Below are 13,490 nucleotides of genomic sequence, written 5' to 3'. Positions count from 1 at the left end.
CTGGATCTCAGGTAAGCTTTCTTTTTAAAGGGGCTGTTTGTGTACCTTACAACACAGTTTTTAAGCTTTTAAATTTTTATGTGGGTTTCCCCTTTCACTTCAAACCATCAGGTCTTGAAGGAGGTCAAGGAAACATCTCCAGCTTCACCTGAAAAGTGATTGCCAGGGGAAAGCACTGACTTTGGGAGAGAAAGAGGAGCTGACACAGTAATTGGTCACATTCAAAATGCAAATGGGAGGAGAATTTAGGCAGCAGCTAATAGGGGAAAGGTGTTTCTGACACAAACTCTGCCTGGTCACCATGAGAAGGAAGAGGCTGGGAAGATCCTTTTTTAAAGAAATAAAAACTGTTGGTGTGTAATACAGAAGTGACTTCAGACGTGGCCCTGTCTGTGGGGATCAAGCAGTCCCTGCCTGGCAGTAACACACACAGGGGAATGTAGAGGGTAGAGCTGTCTCAGGAACCAAAATGACAGTGCCAGCCCTGGTGCTGTTTGCCTCCTTCCCACTCTACTGCCCCAACAATTTGACTCTTATAATGACATTGTTCCATTAAAGATGAAATAAATACACTAAATATTGGGCTGGAAGAGTGGCAGGCCTACAGCTCCATCAGCACCACTGTTCTCTGCCTGAATTAGTAGGATTGTGGGTCAGTGTCATGTCTCTGGTTTCCTCCTTTCCCCCAAACCATGGATCTAGGATGGTAAGTTTTAGGGATCTGTTCCAAAAGCCATTTTTAATGTATTTTGACAATAAACTTTGCCCAAGCCCAAGCAGCACCAAAACAACCCCCAACCCACCCCTCTCATGATGGGGTCTGTGTGCCAGAGCTGCATCCTGGGCCTGGGAAGTTGTTTTGGCTGCAGGGCTATGACCCAGGGAGGAGTGGAGGATCATCGAGGTGCTCCCATCTGACATTCAGGTAAATACAGACCGAGTTCACACACACATACATACACACACACACACACATATATATATGCGTGTGCATATCCCAAATCTCCCCTGGCACACCGTTAGGCTGAGCTCAGGGCAAGGCTCTGCCCCCAGAGGGTGCTGGCACTGCCCAGGCTGCCCAGGGAATGGGCACGGCCCCGAGGCTGCCAGAGCTCCAGGAGCCTTTGGGCAGCGCTGCCAGGGGTGCCCAGGGTGGGGCTGCTGGGGGGGCTGTGCAGGGACAGGGGCTGGGCTGGGGGATCCTTGACCACCTCAGGTTGTTCTCAGTGATTCCCTCAGTCAGGCCCAGTCCCTGGTCAGAGATCAATGCCGTCCCTCCTGCTCCCCTCACGGGGAAGCTGCTCAAGGCGATGTTCCTCGCTGGCAGTACCTCCCCGGAGGCCAGGTCCATCTCGGCGATGGTGCGGTCGATGTGGGCTCGGGTGGAGCGGAGCCCCGCCAGGTTCTCGCTGGTGTCGGACAAGCGCCGGGAGAGCGTCGCGATCCGCGCCTGCAGCCGGCCCCGCTCCGCCTCCTCGGCCTGGATCCGCCCGTTCAGCTCGTCCCGCCGGGCGCGGAGCTCCGACAGACCTGCGGGGCGGCACCGTCAGACGGGCCCGGGCCCGGCCCCTGCCCCGGCCCGGCGCCGCTCGCTCCCCGGTCCCGCTCACCCTCCTGCAGCGCCGCGTGGTGCCCCCGCAGCGCGGCTCCGGTGCCGCTCATCTCTGCGGCCGGCGCCGCTCCACCGCTCCGCCCCTTCCTGCGGCCCGAATGGAGCTCTCGGCCGCCTGGCACACGCTCAGCACCGCGCTGGTGCCGCCCGCAGCGCTGGGGCTGGTGAGCGGGGACCGCTGCGCTCCGCCGGGCGCGGGGCAGGCCCGACCCGCCGCCCCCGGGATTCTCCGGCCTCGGCTCCTCACCGGCCGGGCCTCTCCGGCTCTGGGTCCGCGGGGTGGGGTGGGAGCTGCCTGGGCTCCCGGAGCCGGGGGGAACGGCCAGGGCTGAGGGAGGAGCGGCCGGAGCTGACGGGGCCGGGGGAGAACGGCCGGGGCTGCCGGGGGGAAACGGCCGGGCCTGAGGGAGGATAGGTGGGGGCTGGGGGAGGAACGGCCGGGGCTGCCGGGGCCGGGGGGAAACGGCCGGAGCTGCAGGGGGAGGACGGGAAGGGCTCCTGGGTGTGCGGGGACGGTGTCCGCTGGGGGCTGTCAGGGAAGGGCCGCGGGCCCAGCCGCCCTGTCTGTCACCCCAACCAGGAGCGGGACCAAAAGGCCCCAGCTTGCCCGGCCGTGCTGTGGCTCTGCTCCCGCTCCGTCTGAGGGAGCTGGGCGGCCTAGGGGGGCTCGCAGCATTTGCGCAGCACCTGTGTCCTGCAGCAGCCATCTGCAGGGACAGCAATGATGTGTGCGGGTGTGAGCCCTGGGAGGGAGCGCTGGGCATCTAGCGGTGGGCTCAGACCCCGGCAGCATCCCCCCAGGGCAGTTTGACAGCAGAGTCCCTGTGTGCTCCATCAAATGCTTAATTCATGTTCCCCCCGCTTTCCAGGCAGCCCCGAGGCCCGAAGCTGCCGTGCCGCTGCAGGATGCCGAGCTCCGGGCAGCCCTGGACGTGCTGCAGTGCTACGACTTGCACTCCGTCGTGGAGGAGTGGTTCATCGAGGTGCTGCAGACTGACCTGCAGGCGAATATCGCCCCCGAGTTCTGGAACTGCATTGGCCAGTATGAGAACACGGCCGAGGAGCCCCAGTGTGCTGCCCTGCTCCTGGACGCCTTCAGTCTGCTCAAGTGCCGCCTGGAGCCCTACCTGAACAGCCTGGAGCTCCTGGAGAACTGGACCAAGGCAGGCCTGCTCCTGGGCACAGGCGCTCAGACGCTGCAGGAGAAGGTCTACACCATGTTCAAAGCTATCCTCTTCTTCTCCACGACCAAATCCTTCCAGGAGATGATCCAGCAGTTCTACAGCCGCACGTTCAGGATATACATGCGGCAGTGGAAGAAAGGAGAGGATGGAACGAACGAGTGCGAGAGCAGCATGAGTGAGACCGAGCAGGAGAGTGACCCAGAGGAGGGTGGAGGAGAGGCCCAGCTCTGTGCAGGCTGCAGCAGCAAGAGGGAGCAGTGCTGGTGCCCTGAAGCCATGGAGCAGTTCCAGCAGCTCAATGACATTCTGTAGGTATCTCACGGGGTGGTGGCTGTCACTTGGAGTGAGGAAGGGTATGGATGGGGAGAAGCAGCAGGTTTTATTGATCCCTGAGAGCAGGAGGAGCTGTGTGAGGTCAGGCTGTGAAGTGGTGGTGGGTAGAGAACTCATCATAGACTTTCTGCTTTCAACTGGTGGTTGAACAAGGGCAGATCTTTAGACACAAAGGTCCTCTCCCTGGATATGAGAACATCCTTTTGGCTCCGAGGCCTTTGACCACAGAGAAGCAAACCAGTGCAAGGTGTCCCTGCCCATGTCAGAGGTTCAGACTAGATAATCTTTAAGGTCTCTTCCAACCCAAACCATTCTCTGATTCTATGAAACTCTTCTAAATGAAAAGGCTTTTGATGGCTTTAAATAATGTCTATAAGGAAGATGGGATAGCAGTAGTGCCATATGTTACATATGTATTGTATCTGTGTGGGCTGTCAGAGCTGGGTCTGTGTGACAGTGTTCACAGGGGTTTTCAGGATGAGGGAAGAGACTTAGAGCTGACTCCGTATTTCAGAAGGCTGATTTGTTATTTTATGATATATATATTACATTATAACTACACTAAAAGAATAGAAGGAAAAGTTTCATCTCAGAAGGCTGGCTAAGCTAAGAATAGAATAGAAGGGAATGATAACAAAGGCAGCTGGCTCGGACAGAGAGAGAGCCAGCTCTGCCGTGAGTGGTCACTAAATCCAAACATCCACACAAGACCAATCACTGATCCACCTGTTGCATCCCACAGCAGCAGATAACCATTGTTTACATTTTCTTCCTGGAGCCTCTCAGCTTGTCAGGAAGAAAAAATCCTAAGAAAGGATTTTCATAAAAAGATGTCTGCGACAGGTCTGCCTCAGTGGAATGTACAGGGAGGGTGATGCCTTCAGGTATAAGATTTTCTTGATTTGCTGGTGCCTTTGCTCCCCACGCTCCTGACGTGTCCCTGTGCCCGCAGGCGCCGGCTGAACCTGCTGGAGAGGGTGAGTGCTGAGGCTGTGACCTCCATCCTGCACAGGATGATCGAGGAGAGGATGGAGCAGCGCTGCCGTGGGGAGTACGAGCACTCCTTCCTCAACGACTTCCAGGAGGTGAGGCTGGTGTGGGGCAGTGGGGGCCTCCTTGGGACATCACACAATTCACAGAATCACTGGCTTGGGAGAGACCTTATGTGGGTCTGTTCTTCAGCTCAGGCTACAGCCATTGTCTGAGGTCACCATTTGTGGTATTTTCAGGAGAAATTGAGAATCTGACTCCATGTTCTTAGGAGGCTAATTTATTATTTTATGTACTTATATTATATTAAAGAATGCTATTCCAAAACAATCCTAAAGAATAGAGAAAGGATACTGACAGAGGGCTTAACAAGAATGATAATGAAAACTCGTGACTGCTTCCAGAGTCCCAACACAGCTGGACAGTGATTGGTCATTTAGTCAAAACAATTCACATGAAACCAATCAAACAATGACCAGTTGGTAAACAATCTCCAAACCACATTCCAAAGCAGCAAACACAGGAGAAGCAATCAGATAATTCTTATTTTAATTTTTCTCTGAAGCTTCTCAGTTTCCAACGAGAAGAAATCCTGGTGAAGGGATTTTTCAGAAAATATGACAGCGACAATGTCATCGAGTCCAACCCAGCCCCAACAGCTCAACTAAACCTTCACACCCAGTGCCACATCCAGGCTTTTCTTAAACACATCCAAGGATGGTGACTCCACCACCTCCCTGGGCAGCCATTCCACAACTTTATCACTCTTTCTGTGAAAAACTTCTCCCTAATATCCAGCCTGTATTTCCCTTGGCACAGCTCGAGGCTGTGTGCTCTGGTTGTGTCAGTGCTGCTGCAGACAGAGCCCAGCCCCAGCTGAGCACAGGCACCTTTCAGGGAGCTGTAGGGAGGGATAAAGGTGTGCAGCTGTTGTTCGTTTTTAGCAGCTCAGGCTAAAAGCAGATTCCAACTTAAAACACCTGGTCCAGGGCTATGACTTCACCATGCCTGGCAGGAGAGGTGGCTGAAACTCCCAATTTTGGCTGATGCTGGAGGGGAAGGTTTGCTCTGACCTGGGCATGAAGCACTGTCACATTTCACCTCATGATGTCTGTAGTAATGATGGAATTTCTGTGGTTCCAGTTTACAAACCACAGGATCAACAAGTGTCACCTGGCCTGCAGAGGGTGCTCCCTCTGTGTGGGTGAGCCCATAATTAGAATTTCTGTGGCTGTTTTCAGTCCTCTTTCCAATTCCCCTTTAAAACTGGAAGCAAGGATGAGAGAGGATATTCTGGTATTGATCTCACCAGTGGCCACACAGAATTAAAATCATTCTTTGCAGCTGCCCAGTTGCTTTGCTGCTATTTCAACTAAGTTTGTGTTGAGCTGCTTACCCACCATGACTTTAAAACAAAATTCTTCTCCAGGTTATGGGTCCTCCAGGGCACAATGCTGAGCTCAGTGCCCTTTGCCCATGACCTTGCATTTGTCTGTGGTGCAGAACCAGGCCTGCAGCCAGGTTCCCATGCAATCCAGACACACTGGATCCCTCACTCTTTGCCATGCCAACCACTTTGGTTGCTGCAAACATCAGGAATCTTTTTGTGTTTACTTCCTTTTGGTTGTTGTGCAACACTTTCCTCACTGCACCTCGTGTGAAATGCTTTTGGATCACCTGGAGATTGTTTAAGGATATTTTCAGGGCACCACAGAAAACACAAACTGCATTCTGCTCCTCAGATGCTGCCCTTGCTTCCACCTCTTGTTTGGCCATAGAATATTGGAGGGCGTCAGGATTAGGAAGAGATAATTTTAATGGGGGAAAAAAACCAAAACCACAGGCCTGGAAGTCTAAAGGTTAAATACAGAAGTGTGAGAAACAGCTCACTGAAAATTACAGGTGCTGAGGGCAAAGCCTCTTTGCCAGCACAGCAGCAGCTGCCTGCAGTGTTGGGTCACAATCAGGCTGTACCAGGAGCACTCAGGGAAGATAAACCTGAGGGAAGAATGGGTTGGTTTGATAATAATTCCTTAAAATCATGTTGCTTTGCATCAGTCCTCTTGTCCTTTAGGGGAATTCTTTATCAGCTTCTCCACAGTTTTGCTCAGGTGTTTATAGTACTCAGGTTTGTCCTGGCAAAACTTGTACATTTCTTCAGTGTTTCCTCAGTTGAGTAATTAAAATAAACATCAGCAAACCAAACCTTGACTTAGCATTTTTGTTTCAGGCTGTGAGAATGCATTAAAAAAATTACTAATATCTAGTAGTAGAATATCTTGTAGCATATTGGTACTCAAATACTATCCCAGGAAGCAGCATGTATTTGCTAATTGATGTGGGAGGAAAAAGGCAGTTATTTTAAACATCTGGATATTGTAGTTGGGTATGTTTGAAATTTGACAATTACCCATTTCTCAAATATTAAAAAAAAAAACCTTTTTATGCTCTCTGTTCAGGTTTTTATTTTATTATTAAGTGATGAGGCTGGTATTTGGATTTCAAATGCCTGAGTTGTGTTGGGTGTCTGTGACTTCTTGGGATATCTTGTTTGTTTTTCACTGATTTCAGGAACCATAGAAATTTTGGGCCAAGAATGGTGTAATGGGCAATTTGCTTATTTTCTTATGAATGGGGTAGTTTTGCAGGTATAGAATAGGATGAAACTCTGCAGGAATGAAATAGGCTGCAAGTTTTGGAGCAAACCCTGTCCTTTTTGGAGCCCAGTGCCTGCACACAGTCTGTGGTCACCCTTATCTTCTCACAGTCAGCTGCACAGTCCATATCCTGTCTCTTTAGTTAAAATTCCAATTCTTTCAGCTATAACCCAGGCTGGGACACATTTGAGGAGCAGCTGGGGGTGATGCTGTCCTGGTCCAGCTGCCCTTTCTCCCAGCTGTGCTGGCTGCCTGGGGTGGGTTGGGATGTTGCTGTGCATCCAGCTCTGTGCTCACATCTGTTTCTCCCTCTCGTGCAGTGGATAGAGAAGGTGATTGGGTGGCTCAGCAGGGTGTTCCTGCAGGATGGCCCCTTGGCACAGTCCTCCCCAGAAGCCAGCAGCACCCTGAAACGCTGGCGCTGCCACGTCCAGAGGTTCTTCTACCGCATCTACGCCAGCATGCGCATCGAGGAGCTCTTCAGCATCATCCGAGGTGCCTCACCCTTGGGCTGGGCCTGGGGGGTGACAGAGCTCTCTGGTGTGCCACACTGCCTCCCCCTGCCTCCCCTCAGAGCCTGGCACTGCTCCTGATCACTGCCTTGTTTGCAGATTTCCCAGAGTCAAAGCCTGCTGTGGAGGACCTCAAGTTCTGCCTGGAAAGGACTAACCAGAGGCAGCAGCTGCTCAGCTCCTTGAAAAGTGCTCTGGAAATAAGACTTCTGCACCCTGGTGGGTTTTACATCCTTGTCTGTGTCCTGACACTGTGAGGAGCCTGGGTATGAGTGGGGATCTACTTGGAGCTGGTTTGGTTTCCTGTTTGAGGAGTGAGGGGCAGTCACCGTGCCCATCACACATTGTTTGTGTTCTAGTGGGCAGGGCAGCAGCAGCTGATGGCACCCCAGCCCCCTTTGGCCTCATTTTTACACTATGGTCAGGAGCACAAAGTTTATCTTTGGTCCAGATGGGCAAAGGCTTCTTTGCACTGTCAGGGCTCAGCTCTGAGCCTCTGTTCATGCTCAAAACATGGATCTGATCTGCCCCATTGCCTTGGGCAGTAGGGCAGCAAGTCCCCCTCCTCCCACACCACAGCTAGAACAGAGGGCTCAGACCATCCAAATCCCTTCTCTCCAAGGGGATAGAAGTCACAGCTCGCAGGGCTCTGACTCCCTCTGCTCCTCTCCTGCAGGAGTCAACACCTCTGACATCATCACTCTGTATATCTCGGCCATCAAGGCCCTGCGGGAGCTGGACCCTTCCATGGTGATCCTGGAGGTTGCCTGTGAGCCCATCAGGAAGTATCTGAGGTAGGAGGTGTGTGGGGCAGTCTGGCACATCCCCTTTCCCTCCCCTTCCCTCACTCACTCTTCCCCCTCGCTCCAGGACTCGGGAGGACACGGTGCGCCAGATCGTGGCCGGTCTCACAGGGGATGCTGAGGGCTCGGGGGACCTGGCAAATGAGCTCTCCAAAGCTGACCCAGTGACCCTGGAGAACGGCCAGGAGAGTGATGATGACATCTCAGAGCCAGGGGACTGGGTTCCTGACCCAGTGGATGCAGATCCAGGTGAGATGCCCAGCCCAGCAGTCCTGGCTGCTTTCTCTGCTGGGCTGTAGCCTTGAGCAGCTCATTTGCTGGGCTGGGACAGGTCCCTGTTAATCTCACCCTGCTGTCTGCTGGATTCCACCAGGGAAATCGAGCTCCAAGCGTCGCTCCTCAGACATCATCAGCCTCCTGGTGAGCATCTACGGCAGCAAGGACCTGTTCATCAACGAGTACCGCACGCTGCTGGCTGACCGCCTGCTGCACCAGTTCAACTACAGCGCTGAGAGGTGAGGCCCAGGGCCCAGAGCCAGGCCTCCCATGGCCAAATCACCTGAGTTTCCTTTTACCTGCTGGTCAAATACTGGAATCATCTACCCAGGGAGGTGGTGGAGTCACCATCCTTCGATGTGTTTAAAAAAAGCCTGGATGTGGCACTTGGTGCCATGATCTAATTGAGGTGTTAGAACATGGGTTGGACTCGATGATCTTAAAGGTCTCTTCCAACTTAAAAATTCTATGATTCTGTGAAGGGTAGAGCCTTCAGACTCAGTCCTGTCAATGGCTGTTTGTGGAGCCAGGAGTGCCTTTGGCTATTTCCTTTGCAGCTTTGAGTTTGTCTCTAGAGTTCCATACTCAGTCCTACCCTTGGGTTGTGCTGTAGAGCAGCTCGTAGGAATTTGGAGCGCTGACACCATCCCACATGTTTTATTGGCCCCCAAATGGAAGATGTGTGTTTCTGAAACACAGAAAGTTCCACCTGAATATGAGGAAGAACTTCTTTGCTGTGAGGTGACTGAGTAGTGGAACAGGAACCCAGAGAGGCTGTGGGGTCTCCTTCCCTGGAGATATTCCAAACCCATCTGGACACAACCCTGAGTGTCTGCTCCAAGGGACCCTGCTTGAGCAGGGAGGTGGGACCGGATGAGCTCCAGTAGTCCCTTTCAGCCTGAACCATTCTGTCTTCAAAAAGCTGCTGGCCTAGAGGAGGTAGCTGTTCCTCCATTGGCTACCAGGAACCATTCTGAGCAGATACTGTGCCTTGCAAGGAAGAGCACCTTGTGCCAGGGACTTCATTTCTTTGGCTGTGTGGTGAGGGGTGGAGGCCAAGCCAGGTTTGTCCATCCAAGGGCCCTGTCCCTGACCTGCTGTGTCTCTTTCCAGGGAAATCCGTAACGTGGAGCTGCTGAAGCTGAGGTTTGGTGAAGCTCAGATGCACTACTGTGAAGTCATGTTAAAAGTAACTCCTTTTATTTTTTTAATTTAAGTGCAGGGTGTTTGAGCCCATTGGGGAAGGGGAGGGACTTGAGGAGTGAACCCAAAAAGGTCTTTTAGGAAAGTGGGGGTTCCAGAATACCAGTGATGGGCTGATTTGTGACAGGCACAAGTGCATTTAAATCATGTCTGTTTTTAAGCCCTGTGGGTTGGATTATCAGCTCTGGGGAATGGTTGCTCTGGTGCTGCTGTCTGTACTGTCCTTCCTGGAGCATCCTGGCATTGAGGAGCTGGGCTTGGGACTCTGGAGTTTGATTCTTTTGGAGAACACAGGTGTGGAGGGCCTCCAGTGAAGGCAGTGTTCAGTTGTAACTCCTTCCTTCCTCTAATGTCCCACAAATCCTTCTGAGTATGTAGCAGACTTCCAAGTAGACACATGATCATGTGTCACTGTAGGACACGAAGCAACACGAGTGCACACACCGCTGCTGTTAAGGTGAAGAAAGGGAAAGTTTATTTCTGACTCCAACATTTATAGTTTTCTAAAAGTGACAGTGGATTGGAGGGTGAAAGTGCCACCTCTCCAATGACACTGGACAAACCAACAGTCTGTCAAATTTCTCTTCTTTCATAAAAGAATGCAAACCAATAAGTTATTTACAGAAAGTGTGAGAAAGTTTGCTACAAGAATGTCAACATCAGAAGGCTTAGAAAATCTTAAAAAATCAGGGTGACAATTGTGTCCTTTCTAGTGTTTCCATCATCATTTGGACAGAACACTGTTCACCTTGTTTAAGGCTGTCCTTCACTAGTGGTTGGCTCTGGAGGAAGGAGGCAGCTCAGCTCTGTGCTGTTGCAGGACATGGCCGACTCGCGGCGCATTAACGCCAACATCCGGGATGAGGAGGAGAAGCTCCCTGAGGAGGAGAGGCCTCCCTTCAGCCTCGTGGCCATTATCCTGTCCAGTGAGTTCTGGCCACCACTCAAAGAGGAGAAGCTGGAGCTTCCAGAGCAGGTCAAGGAAGCCATGGAAGCATATTCCAAGAAGTATGAGAAATTAAAGGTGAGGCCACCTTAACCCCCCTCATGAAAGCTTTATGCAGACCCCTTCAGCTGCTGGTTGGTTACAGTGGGTTTGCCATAACCCAGCACTTGGTGGTTCCTGCTGGGAGATGTGTGTGAGCAGCTGCCTCCCCCTTTTCCCAGGCCATGAGGACCCTGAACTGGAAGTACCACCTGGGGCTGGTGAGCCTGGACGTGGAGCTGGCCGATCGCACGCTCTCCCTGTCCGTGTCTCCTGTGCACGCTGCCATCATCCTGCACTTCCAGACCAAGAGTGAGTGCTGTGCAACCTCTGTCTGTGCTTCCACGGGTGGGAAGGCCACGTTCCTTGGGCAGCTGGAGGCTCTGAGAGCTCTGGCAGGAGGACCAAGATGTGGTGCACGGGTTTGGATCTCCCACAGGGTCTCCAGCACCCAGCAGGGCCACAGCTCGGCACCCCTCTGCTTGTTCCTGGCAGTGCCTCCCTGCCTTACCCACTTCCCATCAAATCCTGGCAGCTTGGGTGTGTGAAGTGTCCTGTTCTCCATCTCCTCCCTATTCTCCATCTCCTCTCTGTTCTCCATGGTCCCTGCAGGCACCTGGACGCTGACAGAGCTGAGTGAAGTGCTCAAGGTGCCTGTGACTTCACTGAAAAGGAAGATGACGCTGTGGCTGCAGCAGGGAGTGCTGCGGGAAGAGCCCGAGGGCACCTTCACTGTCATCGAGGAGGAGCAGAAGGACCAGGTGGAGAAGGTTGTTCTGATTGACAGTGACGAGGAGGGGGACTCTGCCATGGCCTCACAGGCTGACCAGAAGGAGGAGGAGCTGCAGGTACCTGTCCCTGTGGTGATGCAAACATCCTGTATTGTGGGTTTGGGGAATCTGATCAAGGTGATGGATTCAGTTTGCACTGTGGATTCACATTTTCCACTGCAAGTGGCTGAGTCCAGCACAAACATTTGGGTTTTGAAGCGGGTATCTCGTGGTTAATCTCTTGGTGCTGGATCACAGCCTTCCCTCCAGACAAGTGCCCAGCTCCTGAGTCAGGGAACCTTTTGGGAATCTCCAAATTGCTTTTTTTTTCTGTTTAAAAAATTAAAAAGTCCGAGACATGATTTCATATTTGAAAATAGTCATAGCTTGTTTGGATGCACCCGAGCAACACTTTTTTGGCACTTCTGACTGCCCAAAAGACTGACCCAGCACTAACAGCTGGATCTCTGCCTTCTCTCTGTTGTGGTTCCTGGACATTTCCAGTGCCTTTCCTGCCTGTGAGTCACATTGTGCCTGTGTGTTGTGCAACACAGCGTTGTCATGCTGTGTTCATCCACAGAGGGTCGTGAGTGTGCTGCACGTCAGATCCCTCTGTCTAGCTCTGTGTCCCAGCCCTTTGCTGCTGTTCCTGGATGTGCCCTGTTTAGAGACCCCATGGCTGAGAGCAGAACTAACTTAGTGCCAGCTGATCCCTGCCTTGTTTCTGGGTATTTGCTGTGTGCTGTGGTGTCACTCACTCACTGTGGCCTGTGTCCCTCTGCAGCTCTTCTGGACGTACATCCAGGCCATGCTGACCAACCTGGAGAGCCTGTCCCTGGAGAGGATCCACAGCATGCTCAAGATGTTTGTGATGACTGGCCCTGTGGTCACTGAGATCGATATCCAGGAGCTGCAGGGATTCCTGCAGAAGAAGGTCCGGGACCAGCAGCTCATCTACTCAGGGGGTGTCTATCGCCTGCCCAAGAACTGCAACTGATTTGGCAGTGCCCCTGCCCCCTGGGCACTGCTGCCTGTGCCTGAGCCCTGCTCCAGAGTGCCCCCAGCTCTCAGTGTCCTGCTGGGGGTTCCCTGCCCTGGGGCTTTGCTGTACTCCCTTCCCCAAGCAGGTGTCACTTTCCTCATGGAGGCAGCTCAGCAGCAACCTGGACACCCACAATGTCTGGGTCTGCTCCCCACATTCCTTCCTCCCTACATGAGTGCCTGGGCCCACCTCCCTGGTTAATAAATAACAGTAGGCTCCTTTTTCCAATGGTTCCAGCTCTTTTCTTTCCTCTTGGTCCCTCCCCATGCTGGAAGGGCAGGCAGGAAACTCCCCAGCCTGCCAGGCTCTGTCCCCCTTTCCAGCCCCAGGAGGTTTTGGGAGGGGGCTGCTGGCTCCAGCTGCTGTCTGGGGCTCTGTGTGTGGCTAAAGCAGTGTCTTGCAGCTGGGTGTGATGAGTGAGACCCTGCCCAAAACCAAGGCTTGGTGCTGTCTCTGACAGGGAGGGAACAACTCCAGGGTGCCCTTGTTTGGGACTGGTAAATTGTGTGGAATAATTTTATTGTGGGATGAAGAATGCTTGAGAGGGATGAGATGCAGCAGCTCTTCAGGGCAGGCTGGAGGAGATCCAGTGGGGTATCCAGGCCCTGGTGGGATTGCTTTGCCCTGGCACAGGTCTGTGTCCCACCACCATGGGGCCGCCCTTGGGGTCAGTCCTGGGAAGCTTCAGAATTGTTGGCAGCACTCAAGGAAATGGGATGGGATAATCCCAGAGCTCCTGGTTAAACACTGTGCCGCCCACCCAGCTGTGGAGCAGTTTCAGGATTGCATCACATCCCCCCTCCAGGGTCTTCAGGCTCTCTCAGTCCTGTTTTTCACATGGATTTTGCTCATCAGGAGGAATATGCTGGGGAAATCTGGCTTTTACTAAAAAGATGTTTCCTGTGAAGCACCCAATGAGTTTCCTCAGCCCAAGGAGTCTTTCTCCTCCTCTGCTGAACTTCAATCCCAGCCTGTGAGTGCTGTGGCAGCTGGAATTGAGCCTTAACAGAGCCACAGGTAGGACACAGGAGCAGCTGTGAGTGTGGCCTTGCATCCAGGTGTGTGAGAGATACAGAACACAGAAATCACCCCCTGTTTAACACTGACCCTTGATTTCCAGTGC

General features: G+C 52.9%; 1 protein-coding gene across 1 annotated transcript; it reads left to right on the top strand.

Moving 5' to 3' along the window:
* The first annotated feature begins 1,710 nt into the window (after nt 1-1,710).
* On the top strand, nt 1,711-12,540 carry ANAPC2 (anaphase promoting complex subunit 2). Its single transcript, XM_058818151.1, has 13 exons — nt 1,711-1,776; nt 2,482-3,104; nt 4,082-4,214; nt 7,097-7,271; nt 7,388-7,507; nt 7,965-8,082; nt 8,159-8,340; nt 8,465-8,606; nt 9,481-9,556; nt 10,391-10,594; nt 10,738-10,867; nt 11,168-11,403; nt 12,110-12,540. The coding sequence occupies exons 1-13, from the start codon at nt 1,711-1,713 to the stop codon at nt 12,320-12,322; spliced, it is 2,418 nt and encodes an 805-aa protein (XP_058674134.1). The 3' UTR covers nt 12,323-12,540.
* Nucleotides 12,541-13,490: the final 950 nt, after the last annotated feature.

This window comes from Ammospiza caudacuta, chromosome 21 (assembly GCF_027887145.1).
Source record: "Ammospiza caudacuta isolate bAmmCau1 chromosome 21, bAmmCau1.pri, whole genome shotgun sequence".
Classification (NCBI taxonomy): Eukaryota; Metazoa; Chordata; class Aves; order Passeriformes; family Passerellidae; genus Ammospiza; species Ammospiza caudacuta.
Note: the sequence above shows the minus strand (reverse complement) of the source record. Positions and strands in the feature narration are given on the sequence as shown.

What these genes read in the sequence shown, in the direction of transcription:
- ANAPC2 (XM_058818151.1), top strand. Translation starts at nt 1,711, where the DNA reads ATGGAGCTCTCGGCCGCCTGGCACACGCTCAGCACCGCGCTGGTGCCG. An exon ending in TTCAACTACAGCGCTGAGAG is followed by an intron (nt 8,607 to 9,480) that starts GTGAGGCCCAGG and finishes GTCTCTTTCCAG; the next exon opens with GGAAATCCGTAACGTGGAGC. An exon ending in AGAAGTATGAGAAATTAAAG is followed by an intron (nt 10,595 to 10,737) that starts GTGAGGCCACCT and finishes CCCTTTTCCCAG; the next exon opens with GCCATGAGGACCCTGAACTG.